Source organism: Protopterus annectens, chromosome 6.part0 (assembly GCF_019279795.1).
Source record: "Protopterus annectens isolate FY-2018-M chromosome 6.part0, PAN1.0, whole genome shotgun sequence".
NCBI lineage: Eukaryota > Metazoa > Chordata > Ceratodontiformes > Protopteridae > Protopterus > Protopterus annectens.
Window position 1 is genome coordinate 917,885,132 of NC_056737.1, and position 22,566 is coordinate 917,907,697.

Below are 22,566 nucleotides of genomic sequence, written 5' to 3' on the forward strand. Positions count from 1 at the left end.
TCAAAAAGCACTTCCTTCCATGTATGTGTAGTTCAAAAAAAAAATCTATGTTTCTACAGGGGGGCTTTGCCCCCCTGCACCCCATACACACACCCTACTTTAATATTCTCACTCTGAGATCGTACTACAGTGGGGAAAAGGGAATTTTACCTTACCTGCACTGTAGTCCGACAGGCGCACATACATGGAAGCGATTGTTGATGTTAAGTGCTTTTGTGTATGTGTGTTCGGTGTTTTGTGATTCGGACATATGCTAGTCGAGCATGTGTCCAGATCATAGATATATACGTATATATATATATATATATATATATATGTAGCAACAGTACCCAGATGGATGCGTGCAAAAGTCCAATTTAACACAGAGTCACAGATCAAACCAATACAATATATTTAATGATGCAAAAAATAAAAACGTTAGCGCTATCAGGGTATGCTATGGGCACGAGCTGCGCTAATTCATACGCCAACCTTGTTTTGGCTGTATGGGAGAAAGAGGTCATACTGACATGTCCTCATGTCGTCTTTTATAGACGATTTGTTGATGACCTCTTTCTCCTATGGCATGGCTCAGTTATAGAATTGGAATCCTTTCTGTCTTATATCAATGGGCTTGGTGGATTTTTGAAATTCACAATGAAATATTCCAATAGTACCATTGATTTTTTAGATGTGACCGTGTACAAGGATTCTGGTAGATTTAATACTACCATTTTTAGAAAGGAATGCTTTAAAGCGTCTTATTTGTCCATGGACAGCATGCACCATCCCAGAACATTTACAAATATAGTCAATGGACAAGCCTTGAGGCTATCACGTCTATGCTCTGATGACAACAAGTTTCAACATGAGCTTGAGATACTGAAAGAAAATTTTTTAAACAGAGGTTATGAGTTAGACACTGTAAACATAGCATGTGATGAGGCGGTCAAGCTTAGGACCAATAGAGGCAAACCATACTATTCTGCAGTTAGGATGGAGAATAAAAATAAAGTTAAAACTACATTTAGTGAACAGATACCTATTGTTCTTCCTTTTGCTGATAATGTACGACCGGTCCAAGAAGCTCTATTTAACAATTGGAATATATTGGTAGCAGACATTAACACACATAAGATCGTTGGGAACTGCCCCAGATATGTGTATAACAACTTAAAAAACTTGAAACAGCAGTTATGCTTTCCAAATCTATGTATAGATAATAAGATACAGGTATCGAAACTTGAATATGGCACCAAGAAATGTGGTTCCTGTTTACAATGTGATAGAATAGACACTTCAAGATTCTTTAGGAACCCCAATGACGGTAGACTTTGGGAGCTAAGGTGTAGTGCAGACTGTAGTACATGGGATTTAGTATATGTGGCATATTGTAAAATCTGTTTTGCCTTCTACGTGGGCAAAACCAATAGGTCCCTGCGTGAACGGATCAGGGACCATTACTATTGCTACACTAGGTCTGATTCATGCAGCGCACTAGCAAAGCACATGCTCAACAACAATGAGCATAGTTTTTTATTTCAAGTATTACATGTGCAATATCATAGTCTGAGAGGTGGCGACAAGGTGAATCTTACGGAGCTATCTGAATCAGAATGGATTCTTAGGTTAGCGCCCCATCGTGGTAGGGGGCTCTGATTTTGTGCCACTCAAGCCTGCCTTGAAGGCAAGATCAATTAGATAGCTGTATTGTTATTTTTCATTTTATGATATTTATTAAAAAAATTTTTTATGGTTGAATTAAATGATAATATATTGCTATCATTTTATTATTGTATCCATTTGTAACATTCTGATGCCATGTCTTACAATAGTGTTGTTATATATCCTCTAGCTTCTATATGTATGATGTACTGCATCGATCGAACTGCATCGTTTAATTACTCTATAGCTTTGGCTTTTCACACTATAGGGGTGAGAATTATCTGTTACTAATCGTCAGTATGTACTATAATGAATTTAACAGTTTTATTCTCTTAATTCTTGGAAATAATCATTTTATTACTTTAGAGATGATTTAGTTTTAAAGTTGTACAATGATAATTTATTTTATGTTGATAGCGGCAGTGTTGTCATGAGCAAGTACATAGGAAATGATGTAACAAATGATTTGATGGGATGTGACGTTTTTAAAAAAATTTTCTATTGCTATATATGTGTGATCTGATGTGTTATTAAGTTGTAACGTCTGATGAAGCGGGGAACCGCGATAGCGCTAACGTTTTTATTTCTTGCATCATTAAATACATTGAATTGGTTTGATCTGTGACTCTGTGTTAAACTGGACTTTTGCACTCATCCATCTGGGTACTGTTGCTATATATCAAGTCTTTGGTTTTTGGATTTGGGAGCTACGTTTTGTAATATATATATATATATACACACACACACACACACACACACACACACACACACACACAGATGTCACAGATGTTGAAAACACAGAATGTTGAAAGAAACCTGTGTTATGTAGGGGCATGCCTCTTTGCATCCCCACAGTGACTGATAATTATATATACCATCTCTGAGATTATATAACTGTGCAGAAAGGGCAAATGTTATTTCCAACATTGTGTTTTTGACAGTTTATATATGTAGCGTTTTGTGCTTTCAACATTTTGGAGTGGAACTATATATATATAAAATGTATTAATTTATTTTTGTGGAACTTTTATGTTTCAGAATAGATTTCATTGTTAACACAACTAGAAGTCTCTTGTATCACCCCTTCATGAAAAATAATCTGTTCAGCTTTGTTTGCATTCACTTTTTTTTTTCTCTTGTCTAATGCCCAACTTCAGGAGGCTTGGATACTGCAACACTGATCAGGCTTTTCCTACTGCAACAGTTATCCGCATAAAAGTTAATTCTGTTGCTGTTTCTAAGATAATTGCTTCTCACATTGAGATTGGTAAAAAATATGAATTACTATTTTTATCTTCTTAATTCTCTTTGCATAAATATTTTTGTCTTCCAATGCCATACTTGAAACGAGTGTTTCTTTATTGTTTAAACTAGCCTCACCTATAATTTCTAAAGCAAAATATTGAATGGCGTGATTTCCACGCACTGCATTAGAAATTATAATTATCCTTTTAAAGCATTAACATATTTTTCTTTTGTTCTATCTTTCTCTTCTTCCTTCCTTCAGGTGAGCAAGTCAAGGTTTATTGCCATCTACATACTGAACAGATAAATATGTTTACCAAATTATGAAATAATTTTAAAGCAAGGCTTACAATGACAACACAGTATCTGAGTGTACCCAGACAGATAAGCTGCATTAATGTAGTTCTGGTATAATAGGTTCCTAGTCATTCTGTCAGGTTTTAATAGGGAAGATATTTCATATTGCAGCCAATGAGAAATACAAACAGTGGCTTTGACATATGATATCAAGGGAAGGAATAAAGAAATGAAAGGTGAAAAGCAAGAATAATGTTGTATAGTTCTAAGTTATCAAGAGTGGCAGGAAAATTGCATGGAAGCACAGATAAGCAGTGGTATATTATATTGGCAAAAACGATGACAGAGAAGGCACCAGGCTTGTATATGAAAGGGTTCATAGACATAGGGCACTGATGCATCAATGCATTCTTTGTACTGTTTGGGCACACTGCCTGTCAGTACCATAGTCCTAGAAATAGACTGTGTTACTGACGTGGCTTATTCTGGGTATTCAGGGTCATTTCAAGCACTGCCGTGTACTGTACACTGTTTCTGTTGACATTTCTGGTCGCTGTTACACTGAAGCACAAAAAGGGAATATCTAGTTAATGAGATGTCATTTCTCTGCCTTATTAAACACCTGTTCCCTAATGTGCTGTGCTCTGCATTCATATCTAAATGCAATTAACATTTATCATTTAAGCATTGTGGTTGATCTAGGGCCGTTAGTGAAGGGGGGATTGTCATGGCCACTTGAACTGAACAATCTAAGTATGCAGTTCAGTTCCCTTAACCTATTCCCTCGGGACTATCCCATATACAGTTTGTCCAGTGTTAGTGAATTATGCACAATCCTCGGGGGAAGGGGCAGTTGCATGCATGTCCCATGCATGCAGTGTAGTGGCTACACAAATGGAGTAAGACTACATACAAGGTCTTTCCTGTTGTATGCGAATTTCTGTGAATCATGCAGGGCTTTGATACACCGTTCTGTTGTGTACCAGCCCTACTTCAGGGCACACACTATTTTAGAAAAACACACAGTTCATACAGTTAAAAGTATATAAACTGTGTAATCATATTAAATGTTATGTTTACAGTACGTCACTGATAACTTGTGGAAGACTGTAACATATTACTTCCCAAACCACAGATGTAGAACAAAATTATTCCAAGACGACAAAATTAGTAATATATCCCTTAATAAAAGAACAAAAAACCTCTCTAGCGCTTCGGCATAAAAGCCTTCCAGGAGATAATACAAACAGAGAAAAAACATCTCTTATAAAGATACATCAATTACTATAAATCAACCATTAAAACAATTAGCTGATTCTATTAGCACTTTACAATAAAAATTTCCAATTACATTCCTGGTTTAATCCACCAGGAGTTAAAGTATTATACTTTAAAATGAAGACTGCTTCTTTAGACAACTTATTTTTTTAAACAAATTGCATTTGTTGCTGTAACTTGTTCTAAAATACAGCCTAGATCCACATAAGCCCCCCATGCATTTCATTAAAATGCAAAGCTACAGGGCATTCTGATTTTTTATTCTTAATATCTCGAATGTGTTCTTGCAGTCTAACCTTAAAAGACCTTGTGCTCTCTCCAATATAAAACAAATTGCATGGACATTTGAGAGCATAAATAATGCCCACTGCATTACAAGTATACTCTGTTACTGGTTTATATTTTATACCATTCGTTTTGTCAAAATATTTAACTACATGTGGACAAACTGAACAATTTCCACATGCCCAAGTACCTACCCTTATAATTTCATGGCTCATATTAATACTCTGTAAAGAAAAACTTGCATGAACTAGCATACCTCTTAAATTACGACCCCTCTTAAATGAAATCAAAGGAGAATGCCATACATTATTTTATATCTTCCTTTTGTCAGATAGGACCAGTAATATTTTATAACCGCTATAATATCAGAAAGTACATTATATGTAGTAACAAAATAAATCTTATTTCCTGTTTGATTTGTTATTTTTTGCAATGAATTATTACTATATTCATTTTTATTCCTTATATCTATTCCCGGGGAACATAACTTTTCTAAAGCTTTTCTGATAACTTCTATAGTATATTCCCTATTTCTAAACATCTGACAGGAATTAAGAATTTCTCTCTCTAAAATATCAGAATTCAAAATATGGTTCGGATGACAACTATGTCTGTCCAAAAAATGTCTATCATCACCAAATTTTCTGTGTATGCTCATATTAATTTTTCCTTCTTCATTATTACCTTTCAATATTAGATCCAGAAACACAACCAAATCTCCACTTTGTAAACCTTCAAATATTAAACCTAACTGATTGGAATTTAGCAAATTAACATCTGTTATAAACATATAACATATTACTTGTCTGCTACTCTATGATCAAATTCATTATTATAAATAAGAGACAAAATATATGGTTGGGAGTAAGCGGCACAAATAAATATTTTAGCTTAGTACAAACCGTCACAGATAACCAGGAAAAGCCGAAAGAGACAGCAACAACAAACAGTCAGATATCCTAGGGTCTTGTCACTGCTCGATACAACTTCATCACTTTTTTCAGGGAAATGAGTCACATGAATACTACGTCATTGCTTTTACAACTTTTTATTTTCCAACCGGGGGCAGGAGGATACATTTCAGAAGATCTCTACAGTCCATGTAAATATCTGCCGAAAGAACGACATGTTAAACATGTTTAGCCAGTTCTTGTCTAATTTAGTATATTTAACATAGTTGGCCGTTTAGTCCCTTTATAGTACCTCAGTCTAAATGTCCGTACAACTCTAGAAACTTAGTGGAGTAGCATCTCTGCAGTCTGTCTGTGCTTTTTGATCAGGTCTGAGTATTTCCTTAACTTTTTTAACTGTCTGTTTTCCTACTGACCTGAGTACATAATGTATATATAATAAATTCACATCCGTGAATTATAAAAATAAGCAGTGTAACACCGTACATAGAACATACAATCAATAACGTGTGCTGTCTGTCACACGAATGCAAAAGCATCCCGCATAGACATAAGGTTACAGACGTAAAGCTGAATAACACTACCAGTACTGGAAGTTAAATTGTTATATACAGTAAGCATATAATTAGTAAATCATTTGGAAACCGTTCAAGTAAGGATTGTTGCACTCAACTTCATTAAAATAAACTAAATCCCCATTATCACGTCTGGATTTAAATACACTTCTTGCCATAGGCAACCCATTGGCGTGACAGTATTCTACCTCTGTGAAATACTAGTACTGAGGAATCTTGCTGCTTCATACTTAAATGAGTGAATGAATGAACGAACGAACAAGTGAATGAATGAGTAAAAGTATGCATTCTTTGCTTCGAAGTATTCAGCAGAGCATTGTGACAGAGACTCAGAAAAATGTTTGTAAATATGAATGTACAAACATCCTGACAGGCTGTCCTGTCTTTAGTAGCTATCTTATGAAGTGCTTTGGCTTTAAATAATGATAGATGAGATAGCACTAGACTTTTCAGTCCACTGTGAATCTTTGTTACTGAAATTGTGATGTAAATTTAAAGAGGAGAAAAAAGCTTCCCTCCTCACAGCACAGATTAACCCATTTGAATTTACCAAAGGGCTAAGAATCAGTCTTTGTCTTGTTTCTTTGGACTGTGGACATTATCAGCTTGTATCACTTAAAGCAAGTAGCTGCTCTTCAGGGACCCAAAAGTGGCTTATACAGACAGCAGTACATTCTTTACCCCTATGATGAGCTGACTTCACATTCATAAATGGATGCCGCTTTTAGCCTTTACTTTGTTGTCAGATATCTTGATTAATGCAATGTCCTGCTTGTTGTTAGGTCCTTACCATTTACAGTTCTGGTTGCTTACCATCTTTGTAAACTATAACCCAGATACGATGCTCTGCTTGATAAGTGTGCTCAAGATACATTTATAGACAATGATGAGTATTTTCACTCCAGAATATGGCCAAGTATTTTCTATCTAGGAGAGAAAAAAGAAAACCTTACATACTGTAGTACATCTGATTCCCCATTTATTCTAAACACCTGGGTCTTGTTGGAGCAGTTAAAAGTATTTCTAGGGCATCCTGTGATTGCAGTCAAGGCCTTTCCGTTTGAAAATGCAGTCATGTATCAGCGTAGAAAAAAACATCCCAGATTTTTTTCTGTATGTTAGAGATAGAGAGTACTCACTCTTGTAAACCGAGATCCTGCAAATGTTTCATTTTCAGTGATGTCATTGTCTTTTCATTCTAACCACAGGTGTGCTGTTATTAAAAGTATTGGCTAAATGAAAGTGATTGAATAGGTATTGGAAAAATACATTTTAACAGCGCACCCTCAACATTAAGTAAATAAAAAGGTAAAAAAAATAAATAAATCAACAAAGCTTGTAAACTTCTTTTTAAATATATGTATTGGCTATTTTCTTATATTACTATGTCCCCAAGCACTTTGCAATATACTTCTTTCCTGCCAATATATTCCTGTCTTTTTCATAAAAGTGTAAAAAAAGCACCTTCATTTTATGCACATCTAAATGCTGCAGTGATTTTAAAATCTGGGGCTTTGTTTTAATTTTAAGATGTATTTGAAATGTTTTATTTTACCATTCAAGAGTTTTAAGGCATGTCTCAAAATGTTTCCTTCCACATTTCTAAGTACTGTAAGACCTAAACTTCACACGAGAGATCCCCAGTGATAGGGAGGTTGACATTTGATTTTCCATAAACAGGAAGAAAACTTGCTTCCTCAGACCACAAGAATACGAGTTATCTATGAGACTGACTTGCTTTTGGAGATTAATATAGGAACACAGAACAGAAAAAATGTCTTATCAGAAATAATTTTTTTTTCCACAATGAAATCCTGTCTAGGAATATGTAATTGGAGCTTATATCCTAACTTCTCAACTGCTACACATTGAGGTATTGCTCATTATTATTCTCAAATAGCTGGACTATGGAGAAAGGGTAGTGTTACATATTAAATGATGTTTAAATAGTTTATTTGTAACAACTTGGGTGCCGTCCTCTTTATCATGTCACTGGGGATCAAGTACCAAATCATTCCGTTGCTCCAGAGCCCACTTCATCAGGCATATATATATATATATATATATATATATATATATATATATATATATATATATATATACTTGTTCATCAGTAGTGTGTCCAGGTGCATCCATCTAAGTGAATTCCTTCCTATACAGGAACTGTTTTCTTCTTATGTAGATCAGATTTCATAAGTTTGACCATGTGTGTGTATGTTGAGCATGCATTCAGAGATGAGTCGCATATATGTGAGTGTTTACTGTGTTATTACCAACAAATAGGTGCATCTGGGTTCTGAGTCTGTGTATGCATATGGTTGTGAGTGACTGATCTGGTTTTATGTGTATGTAGGTGGCTTTTATCTGTGGGATATGTGTGTGTGAATGGATGACAGGTGGGGGCATTGTAATGTGGGGTTTGTGTGGATCACTCTCCACAGGGGTACTTACTCCAAAGAAAGTGCAGCCTTGCAGTTAGCTTTATTAATTTTGGGAGGCTAACCCGCATATAAACAGTTATATGTTTTTGGTATGTCTGGTTTAACCACATGCTACAATGTTTGTCCACTTATACACTGAGTCACGCATTTTGGTGAAAAAAGTAGAAGAGCTATACTGTTTATTTTTCATGCAAGTCAGTTGAGTACTAGAATGGATATAGCCTGGGTCTTTGGAGTTTACCAGTATGTATGTTTAGCAAACCTACAGAAAACACTTTTGTTTTCTGTGACATACAGTGAGTGGTGCTGCAAGTATGTGGTCCCAGGGCTACTGATGTATGACATTCAGACTGTGCATTTATGAAGCAAGAGCTGTCTTTGCATTATTACTATTAAGTCAGATATGCTCATGATGGACACTAGACTTTACCATGGATGTGACTTGCCTCACCTACCATGAGACTTTCATGGATAGGGTATCAAGACATAATTGAGGCTTGAAGAATATTCAGTGTGAAGACAAAAATTTTGTAGTTTGCAGATGATTTTGTCTTAAGTGACTGTGATCTCTGATAGCCACCAGGTGACTTTGCTGCTGAATGTGAAATGGTTGAGATGAAAACCATTACTCACAAAAAATAATTTATAACTGCTCAAATGAAAGCCATTAAGTGTCTTGGAGTTTTGATCACAAGTGATATCAGAGGAAACTGGGAGATTTGCCAACAGATTAGTGATTGTAAAGAGACTGGGAGATTTATCAGCAGATTAATGATTGTAGAGAGACTGGGAGATTTATCAGCAGATTAGTGTAGTGATTATAGAGAGACTGGGAGATTTACCATCAGATTAGTGTAGTGATGGTAGAGAGGCTGGGAGATTTACCAGCAGATTAGTGTATTGATGGTAGAGAGGCTGGGAGATTTACCATCAGATTAGTGTATTGATGGTAGAGAGGCTGGGAGATTTACCAGCAGATTAGTGCATTAATGGTAGAGAGACTGGGAGATTTACCAGCAGATTAGTGAGTGTAGAGAGACTGGGAGATTTACCAGCAGATTAGTGTAGTGATGGTAGAGAGACCCTGGGAGATTTACCAGCAGATTACTATAGCAGTTGTAGGGGAGACTCTGAGATGATCAGAAGATGAGTGTAGAGAGACTGCAGAATTTGTCTGCAGATTAGTGTAGTGATGGTAGACTTGGAGATTTACTGGCAGATTAGTAATAGCAGAGGAGACTGGGAGATTTATCAGTAGATTAGTGTAGTAATGTCTGAGGAGATTAGGAGATTATTGGCAGATTAGTGTTGGTAGAGGAGACTAGGAGATTTATTAGCAGATTCATGTAATGACAGTAGAGAGACTGGGAGATTTATCATCAGATGAGTGCAGTGACCCTAGTTCTACTGTTGATGTACAAGATGTAGAATCTGGTCATCAGTTTACAGGTCAGTATATGTCCCATCCTGATCTATGGTCATGAGCTTTCATTGGTGATGGAATGAGATCATAAAAGCAAGTGATATAGATATAAGACTCCTTCCCTGATATTTTGAGGAGCATGTCAGTATGGCCTACTAATTAAGTAGAAGCTGATATTTGTTTGGATAAAGGTTAGTCATTAGGGACTACTGCTGCTGTAATTTGAAATCAGTTTTAGTGTTTTCAGCATGTAGTTGAGTATACATTAAGGCTGCTTTTTAATGAAAGGTTTATCAGTTGGAAGAGGCGCCAAAGCAGACTCAGAATATGCAAGAGAATTTGTATCTAACACCATTCCTGTTAATGCCAGGATGCCCCACTGGATGAGCTTGGGATTGTTGCTGTGCTAGTGAGGTCGAGCCTGTCATGACAGGTTTGTTAGCACCATGACCCTTTTAAAGCAAGTGGTTTAGGAAATGAATGGATGGCTAAATCAGGTTAGTCCTGAGGCACATTTCTGTAAACACCCAGGAAATAAAGGTTAACAACACAATATTAGGGATAACATTACTGCATTTATTTATTTCTATTATAGATGCCAGACAGGCTGACCAACTTGTCCATGGTATTTGGACTAAAACCATTATGTGCACACACCACTCAGACAGCATCCAGAGGTCAGACTTTCAATCTGTACCACAAAGATGAGAATTGGTGACACCAGCTGCTTTGTCACCATGTAGCTTGTCATTTAGATGTTACCTACCTGTCCTAACAGGCTGAGATTCTGGAGTGTTTAAGCTGGATTTGTGAAAGGACCTTTATGAACTCTTATAAATTTACTTTTAAGACTGCTATTTTTACATTTGATTTGAGTGTTAATTTTTTTTTTTTTTTTTTTTGCTATAACACTTGTATCCCTAAACTAATGACTGCTACTTTAATATGTTACACTGCTTAGTCCAACCAAAGAACTGCCACAGCAGTTTAGTTAGATTTTACTAAAACAGCTCATCTCAACCTTCATATAGCAAGTTTACACAATGACTTCATATTTTAAATTCTGGTTATTACAAGCAGAATGAGACCACCCCTGACTGTCTCAGAAAATAATTCAAGTTAAAAGTCTTAATATACTTCACAGGTTAGTATTTTCAAGCATATTAATTTTGACTTGAACACTGTCCTTATTTCTAAGCTATATTTCTATTGCCAGTTACCAAGGCTGAATTTTAACCATCCACTTCAATGGATTTGCTTTGAATTCTGTAAGCCTTTGAATGTCATTCATATATACAGCAGCACAAAGCTTGTGTACCTTGTTACAGTATCACAGTGATCTGGGCTTTATGCTGCATACATTTCCATGATGCGTGCTGTGTTAACTGTGCTTCTTTCTGCCCATCACACTTCATTCTACTTAAGGCTGTGCAGGTACCTTGAAAGAGAACATTACTTCAATGAAGCTATGCTTTACTTTTGATTTATTAGTTGATAACTCAGTCCTGCATACTTACCCTGACTACTTCTGTATGTTATCAGCAGAAACCACCCAAGTGGCATAAGTGTTATCTCCCCGTACCCCATTAATGCATTAGGTACCCTACCTTCCTCATCATCATCACCCTGTATACTACTTTCCATTTATAGAACCAAACTAGCTGTATTGGAAAATACTTTTCCTGTGCTGGGTCTGCCTGCTGGAATACTCTGGCCATATTTTCTGCAATTACCTGAGGAATTGCTAGTATTCAGTCTAATATCCATAAAACTCCTGAAGACAGACTGTTTTTTAAACACTTCAACAGTGGGTATTTCCTTCAACAAACAGCAGCAAAAACAAAGATAAATATGCAATCTTGAATTACACAGTTATCCATTCCTTGAACAAGCTACTGAATATAATTCGTGTAGTGATTGCATTCTATACTTTGCTATAGTGAAAATTAATGGTGTTGAAGAATCCCCCCCCCCTTTTTTTAACTTTACATCATTAGCATGGATTGCCACTGCAAGCATTGTGTGAAACAATTTTAGCCACAAAGTTACCAGAGAAACATGTCAAATAAAATGCACAATTCAGTGTGTATAGTGGAGTTTTACTGAGCTCAACAAAAAGAGCACGGTGTTTAAGTGCTGTCCATTTAAATTTTGTATTGTAGGCAATAAGAAATGTCTTTTAAATGAACTTTGATCTTGAGTTGGTAGCTGTCCTGGCTGTGGAAAGCTATGCAAGTAAAGTAAATGATTTATTTTAGTGATGAGCTTAGACTTGATGTTCTGATGCTGTACATTAAAACATCTGTCATTTGTATTTGATTTGTGTTTTGCAGTAAACCCAAGGATCCCATATTCAGTGCAGGTATGTTTAATTACTGTTGATATATGCATCATGATTCATATGGAAATGTTTTTTTCTTTTTTACATTTAGCACATTGTATTTTCACTATACTGTACTTTCTTATTGCTTCACTCTTTTTCATTTCTTTGTTCTTTATTTAAATCATATTTCTTGTTTTTGACACAGAGCAACACACAGTTGGCTGCCACTGTTAATGAAGATGCCCATACCATTATATCTGGTCCCTGATTAACATACATTGGATTACTCTGTCACTAGATAATTAATTCTAGAATGTGATATACTCAATAAGCACACATTAAGTCAATGTAGTGTAACCAGTAGGATAATATATAAAACAGATTTTAATGAGCTTGTAATAAACTCATAGCAGATTAGAATATTTTGCAGTCAGCGTTTATACTTTCATTTTGTAATATGTTATTGTTTGTAATATTTAGTATCAAATTAATCTAGGAGTAAGAAAATGAATTATGGAATATTTTGCAGTAGTTCTGAGTAAATGAGCATTGCAGAATACATTTAACAGTCAAAAAATAATGCAGTGGGTGGTGTTTTTTTATATTTGTCAGGTTGTACAATCTAGTACTCTAAGTAGCTGGACTGAATAATGTTTTTATATAAAACTAGAATGTAATGTTATTCTTTACTAAAACTATCTTTTATCTTCATTGTAATCCATGTATACATGGGCCTAAAATGTAGAGTAGGAGAAAGAACACTTGTGTTCTATGAAGTTAGGTTTCTGTCACTTTAATTTCTCCATGTGCTTGGGTTTTTAATTACATGACCGGATTGGACCCATTCCTAAGTCACAGTATGACTAAAGCTCATGAAATTAGTATTGATTCAGTCTGTTAGTTTTCTTTATGGCATATTTCGTGCCATTAGTAATCCAAGAGTTCTTTACGTACACAGATGAAACTTTCCCTGTATAGGTGTTAAACTCAAGTTTAGAGTTTTAAATGCAAATGTTTACATACACATATAACTGAAAATTGCATCACAAAAAAGTAATGTACCATCTCTGTTATTCTTGGAGAGTTAATATGGAAACTGCACAGTATTAGAGCCAGATTTATCCGCCATTTAAATGGCTCTCAGGTGGACAGTTCCCATCTGTAATACTGCGCACCCAGGTAGTAGTATCATGTATTCTGAAAGGCTGGTGGAGGGGAAGTTGATGATGACTCATTTACCTTTTCTGGAAATTGGGTCGCAAGGATCATCTTACCAGTTCCCATAATGCTAGTATTACAAGAGGAGTGCAGTAAGCTAGGGACTCTGGGAAGGTATGAGTAAATGGAAGCATGCACTCATACCACTATCAATATATACCATCAACAAGGGTTGTAATAATGGGATGTATGCCATCCACAAGGGTGGTAGCAGTAGGTGAAGGTATTCACAAAACATGCTCCATCTCACACATTACTTGTCTTGTGACCTGCTGACTGATTCTTGATCCTAAGTAGAGGCCAATATTCACCACACACTGGATAATATCAATCATCTCCAGTCAGCAGGGAGGGACTAAAAATAAGTCAGCATTGTTATCAGTGTCTCTGTGGCTTATGCTGGATGCCATCACCAGCAGTTTGCTGACAAAGGTTAAATCTTAAATGTCAGAGATTTTGTAAACAGTACTATGTTCATTGTTTTATTTTAATTTGCTCTTGCATGGATAATAAAAATGTCAGCAGAAGTTTAAAAAGTGAATGCCTTTCCTATGTTAACTGAGGTAGGTTGGGATTTGTAGTTTGTTGCTAAAGGTATGTTTATCAAGGGAAAGAAAATAAAACATTGTCTTGGGTATTTCAGTTAGAAGGTGGGTTATAGATTATAAATCTTAACCTGAAAGATTAGACAATTTTATTTAATTTTTGTTTGTTGGCTGTGTTAGAGCACAGATACTGTGAACCTTTTTTTTCAGACTCATTCTGGACCACTGTCTGGTTAAGTGACAAGCTCAAAGTCACTGAGTAGGCAATATGAGGCCAAGGAAATCCAGTACTGGATAGCAGGAAGCAGATTGTTAACAATATATATCTTGTGCTAACTGCCAGACTATAATCCTGTCCCAGGAAGTCTGTAATAGGTGGAAAAGGTGCAGCTGTTTTGTTTTCTCCTTTTCATTCTGAGTATTTTATCATCACTGATATAGAGTCCTAAATGTATGTAAAAAGGTACCATTTAGAAATATCGCATACTTTTTAGTGCTCTGTACAAGTGCTGTAACTGTTTAAGGGCATCGTTGTTACATTATCATATATCATAGACATAAAATCTGAAGTACTAGTGATTATGGTTATATGTTATATTTCACAATAATTGTGTGGTCCATCTCACTGTTTGAAATGTAATAGAGGTTAGTTACTGTTAGGCTGTAGAGTAAGAATAAAATGAGACATTTATCAAGTGAGTGGACGTTACAGTACTCTGTGTAGTGACTTCATCTCTGATCATTTGATAGATCAGGGCTCATGTGAGCTTCACTGTGTACTCATGCGCATCTTTATTTAGTGCTTTGTCTCTTTCTTACTCTTTGTTTGTGTGATCATAAGGGAAACGACGGGTGACACACTGCAAAGGTAGGTCTCACTGCTGAAACCTTGTAGCTCTCCAAAAAAAGCTATTACTAAGGGGGAAAATTTATTCTCTGTATATTCCTTGACTGATATTTGACCACATGCTAATCACAAAATTTGCTGCAAAAATTGACTATTCATTGTCTTTGAAAATTAAACCCACAGAGTGCATATGGACGTTTGATAATAATTAGGCAGCATCTCTTAATATTTTGCTGCCTTACTCTCTGTGGTACATCAATGTTTTGGTTTGGGATTAGAGAGCTATATGGTAACTACAGATGTTCTTTTGTCTGTGAATTACTGAGCAGCACTGCTGTTTGAAATGCCTTGAGACTTTTAGCACCCATGATGTTGCTCATTTGTAGCACTGACCCAGTTTTTTTCTGTGTAGCTTGTGTTTTACCTTTGCTACTATTGTCCCCCCCCCCCCCATAAATTAAAGAACCAGGAAGACCACCACTTGAGGAACAAATTGGTTCAGCTTTTAAATTAACCAGTTCCTACCCTTTAATTTTGTTTAAATCTCACGTAGTGATATTTTGTTATGTTTATTAGAGTTTTTTCCCTTAACAATATTAGACTGATATTATGGTGCACGGTGATGTTTTCTGTTTTGTAGCTCGTACTAAGGATAGATACATTTAGTGTTAAATTACAAAATGTTAATCTGGCAGCAGACGATTTACAGTGGTTTATCAGTTTTACTGTTATCAATAAAGTTAAAATGGTTGCAATATATAGAGAAAAATCTATAGTAAAGTTATTTTCTTCATGGTGGGATACACTATTCCTTCAATAACTAGACTTATTTCATGTTAATGCAGATTCAGGCTGCAAAATAACTTTATAAGTAAACCACACATACACAAACATTGAACAATGAAGAATTACCATGCTTGATTGTTTCATAAAATATACAATCATTATAGCAGTAAAATGGTGGTGTAACCCCCCTCCCCCCAAAAAAAAGATGCTTTTAATGGTGAACTGTCATCATATGACCTTTCCCAATAGCTATTGAAGTAATTAAAATCACAATAAGTGACAGAACGTCGTATTGTTAACTGATTAGCATGCTGGACCCCTTACTCATGAGTGCTATTTGTCATTTTATAAGAATAGTCAGTTAATTTGCACTTAACAGCATGTATGTGACAATGTGCCCAGGCATAAGTGTGTTAGATAACCTCACTGCCTCTTCAGAAGTCATGGCACAAATGCAGCACATAACATTAAGATCAGTGTAAACTATAAAACAAAGCATAACATTTTGATTAGCTTCATTTAGGTATCACATTTTTCATGGTTAAGATGAACTTGACATTTATTATGACTTTTTATCTATACAAGTACACACACCCATACATTTATGTATCAATGGACAGAGGTATAAATAATATGCAATGATATACAAAATACATGCATATATTCTTGTGCATATATATCTGTACTCATTGAACTTTCTCAGTTTTTAACAGCTACATTATTTGTACAGGCATGCCTTGCACTTCATACCAGTCTGTATGTATTGAAATGGAGTATGTTCTGATTAAAGTGAATGATAAAATCCTTATGCCAGCATTATGTACAGTTTCTTGTTTTTTTCTGAGTAATACTACTGCTTCCAGTAAATAACTGCATTGCTCTGTTGCAACTTTTTATTTTCAGACTAACTTATGCTTGAAGTTTTCTGTTTGCTATCTGTAATTCTTACTGCTTCTAATCTCCCACTACCTGTTTACACCTCTAACCATTGTAGTAACTATGGAAATTTTCCTCACTGCCTGACTCCTTTCATGTGTGGATGACACAACAAGTCCAGTGTGTGGAAGAATGTCTCCTGGAGTTTGCAAGATGCTCTTCTTAAATGTAATTGTTCCCCAAAGGCCCCAGAAAGGCATTTTGCTTTCATCCTAATAATTTCTCAAAATATAGTTTCAAAAATCCACTGAAGTCTTCCAAATCTGTAGTTTCACATGCATTACTGAACTGTATCTTTATTCTGACATAATTGCTACACAATGTGAAATACAATTAATACTAGATACCAGGAAAATGGCTGTCTGTTTTAGTTTCTTATGTTCTGTTGTATTTCTAATACACTTTGCATAATTCTTTTCTCTTTCTCTGTGGTTTGGTATCTTGCAGAATTTGCAACAGTTTTAACATGCATGTCTTATAAGCATGGCATTTATACTCTTTTGCCAAGGTCATCATTCAGAAGGGTTATTTGGTAACAGCTGAATGCTAAAACAAGTTTAGATGATGATAGCATGTATTAAAAGTGCATAAATTGCATAATGAATCCTTAATAAAGATAATTTAAATATCGATCTGTGTTGCTTCCATTTTTATTTGCATTGACTTCCTTTTTTGTCAGAATAATGTATTAACTTTATCTGTCATGGATTGGCATTTAGATGAAACATAACACTGATAACTGTTTCCATTTTGGCAGAGGAGGGGTACGTAAAAATGTTTCTTCGTGGGCGTCCTGTTACCATGCACATGCCAAAAGATGAAGTAGAATCATACAGCCTAGAAGCAAAAGGAGAGCTACCAGCCAAGAAGCTAAAACTTGAATGGGTGTATCCTTGTATGGTGGAAAAAAAAACTGTGTTTACTAACAAACTGAAAATGTTGGAAAACAGTGCATACAATGTTAGCTGTGTTGATAACTTTTATGTCTTTTGCTTATGTATTAAGCACAGACGTTTTGATACAGCCTTTCTTATACTTGTATTTTAATGTGTGTATATTTCATTCATCATCCTGTCATTTAATGAACTATCAAAACAGTGATCCTTTGAAGATAAAAAAGGTGTGTGCTGTTCCTAAACCGTGCCTGTAGCTTAGTAGCAGAGTATTAAGACTGTGATGAATTCAGAGTTATTAAAAGTAACGGAACAAAACATGTTACAGGATGCTTGCTTTTGTCACCTTTCCTTTTGAAAAGGAGTCTGTGTATTAAAAATTGCTGGCTTTATCTGCCTTGCCTGTGAAGTCAGTTCTAGTTTACCAATTGACTGATTTGGAACTGCATTATTCATTCATACTTGACCTAAAGTATTTTATTTTTTACTAAGGAATATGACACATCTTTTTTTTACATAAAATCAAGTGCACTGCATTAGCTATTACAAACATTTGTCTCCTAGAACATACCTGGTTACTAACTATGTTATTTTAAGCGTTATACAATGGCAAGGAGCAGATACTCTATAGTCATATTTACTGTATGCCTTTAGCTGCTTATGACAGTACAGCCTGCATTGAGCAACAAAACTAGAGTCTCACCACCATGAGAAAATTAACTATCCACACTAGTATTGTACAGTGGTATTATTTTAAAAATGAATAATTTTTTTCATCTTTGTCTTGTTAACAGCCTGGCAGTCCAGTGCCCCAATTCTACCAGCCACTCTCCTCCTGGTGTGCTGGGACCTGTTATGGATCCTAAGGGTGACGTGGGGATTATGCCATTTCCACTTGCATCTATGGTTACATCTGAGGGGTGGGTATGCAATGAGGATTTTGTGGCATATCACCCCACTTCCATTGCATGTCAGCCAGGTCCACCCCTGCCTCCTCTTTTTGACCAAATATCTTCCTAATGATGTCCTCAGCCTCCACCAGAGATAGTCACAGGAGATGCCCATCTTGCCACCACCCCACCCCCATCCTCCCCTGCCACTTATTCAGCCTCTCAGCTGCTAATTGAACTTAAGTCACCTGGGATGTAGTCAGAGCTTTATCCCTCTACATCACTGGAGTGACTTAAAAAGTAATAATTTACCTTTTTAAAATCATGATAATCTAGCATCACTATACTTTCTCTCTGCACTGATAACGAACCATGAGGGATATATCGTATTAAGAAGTGCTACACATGTGTATGGCCATAAAAGCAGCAGTTAAGAGTATACCAGTTTAATGCAGTATCTGTTGACATTGCAAAAAGGTATAAAAGATTTTTAACAGATGTACAATGATAATTTATATATCAGGAATTTTAAATAGGTATTATCAATTTCTATGAAGAAACTGTATTAAAAAAATACTAAATCAGTTTTACCATCTAGCAGTGGGGGGAAAAGTAATTTTGGAATTCTTTTCTGTGGCATTGTCCTAAGTAAATATATTTACAAAAGAAAAAAAAAACAATATAGCACTGTATCTGAGTATACAGACTTGAAATTCCTAACGTGCTAGTAGCACATACGCCAAATGTCTGACCCTGTGGTTCCTCTCGTACTGAGCAGGATTACTATCGCAACAATACATCATCAGTAGGGTAGAACTAATCTGTCTCATAACAGTCTAACCCCAATTCACATTCCCTATTAGTGGGTGAACAATCCAACTCTTGGTGAATTCTGCTTCACAATAATAGTAAGAGCCGACATCGCTATGAAATTTTGGCCACCACAAGCCAGTTATCCATGTGGTAATTTTTCTGACAACAACTGCTTAAAACCCAAAAAGCCAGGAGGATTGTGAGGCCCCACGTTCACGGTTTGTATTTATACTGAAAATGAAGATCAAGCGAGCTTTTGCCCTTCTGCTCCACGGGAGGATTCTGTCCTCCCTGAGCTCGCCTTAGGACACCTGCATTACTTTTTGACAGATGTACTGCCCCAGTCAAACTCCCCACCTGACATTGTGCCTGGACCGAGTTGCGCCCGGGTGCTTAGAGCTAGAAGTGAGAGCCCCAGTGGAGCTCATGCCCCCGCCTCACCAGGTAAGTGAAAAAGACAAAGGCAGTATCAAAACATCTGTGCTTGATATAGTAATACACTGCCAATAACGCAAATTATGTGATTTAGTGTTACTGCGGCATTGTCCTAAGTAAATATACTTACAAGTATAGCACTGCATAGCACTGCATCTGAGCATAGAGACTTGAAATTGCTGAATTGTGCTAGTAGCCTAAAACCCTGTCAGTGCTGTTATCTGAAAAGAAGGTTTGAATGAATCTCTTTTGTAGAGCTTCCTCAGTCTAAATGTAAGAAAACCAGTAAATCTGCTACCATATTGTGGTCCCCTGGCAGACTTAAAATAATTCCCATTCCTAGACCATGCTATTTCTTGTGTCTGCACATTCTTTAATGTGTGGCAGAAATATAGGTTGTGATATGTAATACACACATTGAAAATAGAGCTTTGAAAGTTCCGTGCGTTGTGTTTACAGTGATGCATAAAAATAGCATGAAAACAAACTGTGTTCTGTTGCAAGGAAAGGCTCCCAAACAAAGTGTCTCACAGCTATAGTTTTACATCCTCCAAATGTCTTGATTAATCTTAGGAAATCCACCAATTAGATTCCTATGTATCCCTGTCTCTGTTGCACGCTCTATATCTCCATCCGGTAAGTTCCAAGGGTCACTACCCTTGGCTCCAGTACTCCCTCTCAAAGAGGAAAAATGTCTCTTCCAGTTGACTTTATGGGTGGTAACCACTATATATATCCTTTCTCTTGATCATAATGCTCTTTGTCCACTTACACATATATATATATATATATATATATATATATATATATATATATATATATATATATATGCACACGTAAACACTTTTATATAATTTTTAAGATTCACTGTCCCACAGATTGTATATGCAGTTCATGGGAAAGAGATGGAAGAATTATTTATTTTTGTTTTGCCTGCTGTAGTTTGCATCATACATGCACTTATGTCACTGCAGGCATGAGATTAATAGCTAATAAACATGTCCAATACTAACAAATTTAACTCAGAATATGGCATGTTAAATTCTGAGTTTTGCTAAGATTTCAATCACACCATTTGTGATATCAAGGCTGTAAAAGACAATGCGGACAGAAAACCCTAATAAAGCACCAGGTAGCTTTAAGTGAGACTTCTCTGCAGTCATCAAGGGTTTCTTTTATCTAAAACCGTCTTGTGCATTGAAAGACTGTCTTCCTCTTCTGCATCCTGTGAGAATGTGTCCTGTTTTTGGCATCATTTAATAAAATCCAGTGAATATCCCACATACTCCTGAGCTACCAAGTCAGAAAAAGAGCCCTTTGCTGTCAAGGTAGCTTTTGTGTTTCAGAACTTTGTTGATCTTTGGCTTAGACAGTCCAATATCTATCATTTTGCGGATTAGGTTTATACCTGAGTTATTGACCCTTGTTTTAGCAACACGCACTGCAGTTGCCTACCGCCCCTGTAACTGCAGAGAACTAATTGCTGATATGATGTCCTTTGTTTAGCATTCATTGACTCAACCACACCATTTTTCTCTGTTGACATCACAGTATATGGTGGTTGTTTTGGACATTCCAGTCCACATTACCAATAATTTCCCTTCAATCAGTATATTTCCTTAAGGAAAACTAAGGGCAGAGGCCCAGCTGCCATAACATTCATCTATGCTGTCAATTTTTAGTTCTTTGCTATCTGCATCAGATAAGAAATTCTTTAATTCATAAACCATCTCCATGGCAGCCTCTTTCTTGTGAGTAGAGATATGCGAAGCTATATGAGGTAGACAATGTCAACAGCTTTTGATGGAGAAAGTATAGTCTGATGCATTAAAATTATACAAACATTTTGTAGAATTTACAGAAAGTGTTGATAAACTTTTCTGAATAATGTAATGTTCTACCCGAGAGAAAATACTTCAGGTGTTGCAAATGCAAGGATATGAAATGCAATTGTATAATAACACATCAGTAATGAACATCTTCAGCATAAACAGAGGTGATTCCACTTCTTTTTTGTTCACAAGTCCAGTTATATTGGTAAGAAAATATGATGGAAAAGTGCACTTGAATGGCTGGATGCAATGGTGAGTCTTTTGCAAGCAAACTGAATGAAAGAGGAGAAAGGTGTACTGCTGAGCAGGTAAAGAGGTGAGCGTTATAGAGGGTACAGTGGTAGGGCTAGGAAATGGGTAACTATAACTTCAGAGGTTATGAGAGGCTCTAACCAGGGACGGTAGGTTGTAGTAGAAGTGCTGTGTGCTCAGAGGTAGTTATGCTGCTAACTATAACTCATTACGTTATTATAAGGTGGGAAGAAAACAAATATATCTTCTGCTGTGTTGCTAGATTAAGTAGTGTCGCAAAGCTGCTGGCTTATTGGCTAGTAGATTACAGGGTATACATCAGAAGTGATGATTATATTATATTTACAGTTATAAGAAGATAGTTCTCCTGCCTTAGCTCAGGGTATACATCAGAAGTGATGATTATATTATATTTACAGTTATAAGAAGAGAGGTCTCCTGCCTTAGCTCAGGGTATACATCAGAAGTGATGATTATATTATATTTACAGTTATAAGAAGAGAGTTCTCCTGCCTTAGCTCAGGGTATACATAAGAAGTGATGATTATATTATATTTACAGTTATAAGAAGAGAGTTCTCCTGCCTTAGCTCAGGGTATACATCAGAAGTGATGATTATATTATATTTACAGTTATAAGACGAGAGTTCTCCTGCCTTAGCTCAGGGTATACATCAGAAGTGATGATTATATTATAT

General features: G+C 36.0%; 1 protein-coding gene across 1 annotated transcript in view; it reads left to right on the top strand.

Annotated features, from left to right (window-relative positions):
* The window catches only part of EML1 (EMAP like 1), a 1,110,860-nt gene that overhangs the window by 765,855 nt on the left and 322,439 nt on the right, over positions 1–22,566 (top strand). The window contains exons 6-8 of the mRNA XM_044073595.1: positions 12,433–12,461; positions 15,027–15,053; positions 17,512–17,641. Of these exons, the coding sequence (XP_043929530.1) occupies positions 12,433–12,461; positions 15,027–15,053; positions 17,512–17,641 (186 nt within the window). The remainder of the gene's footprint in view (positions 1–12,432; positions 12,462–15,026; positions 15,054–17,511; positions 17,642–22,566) is intronic.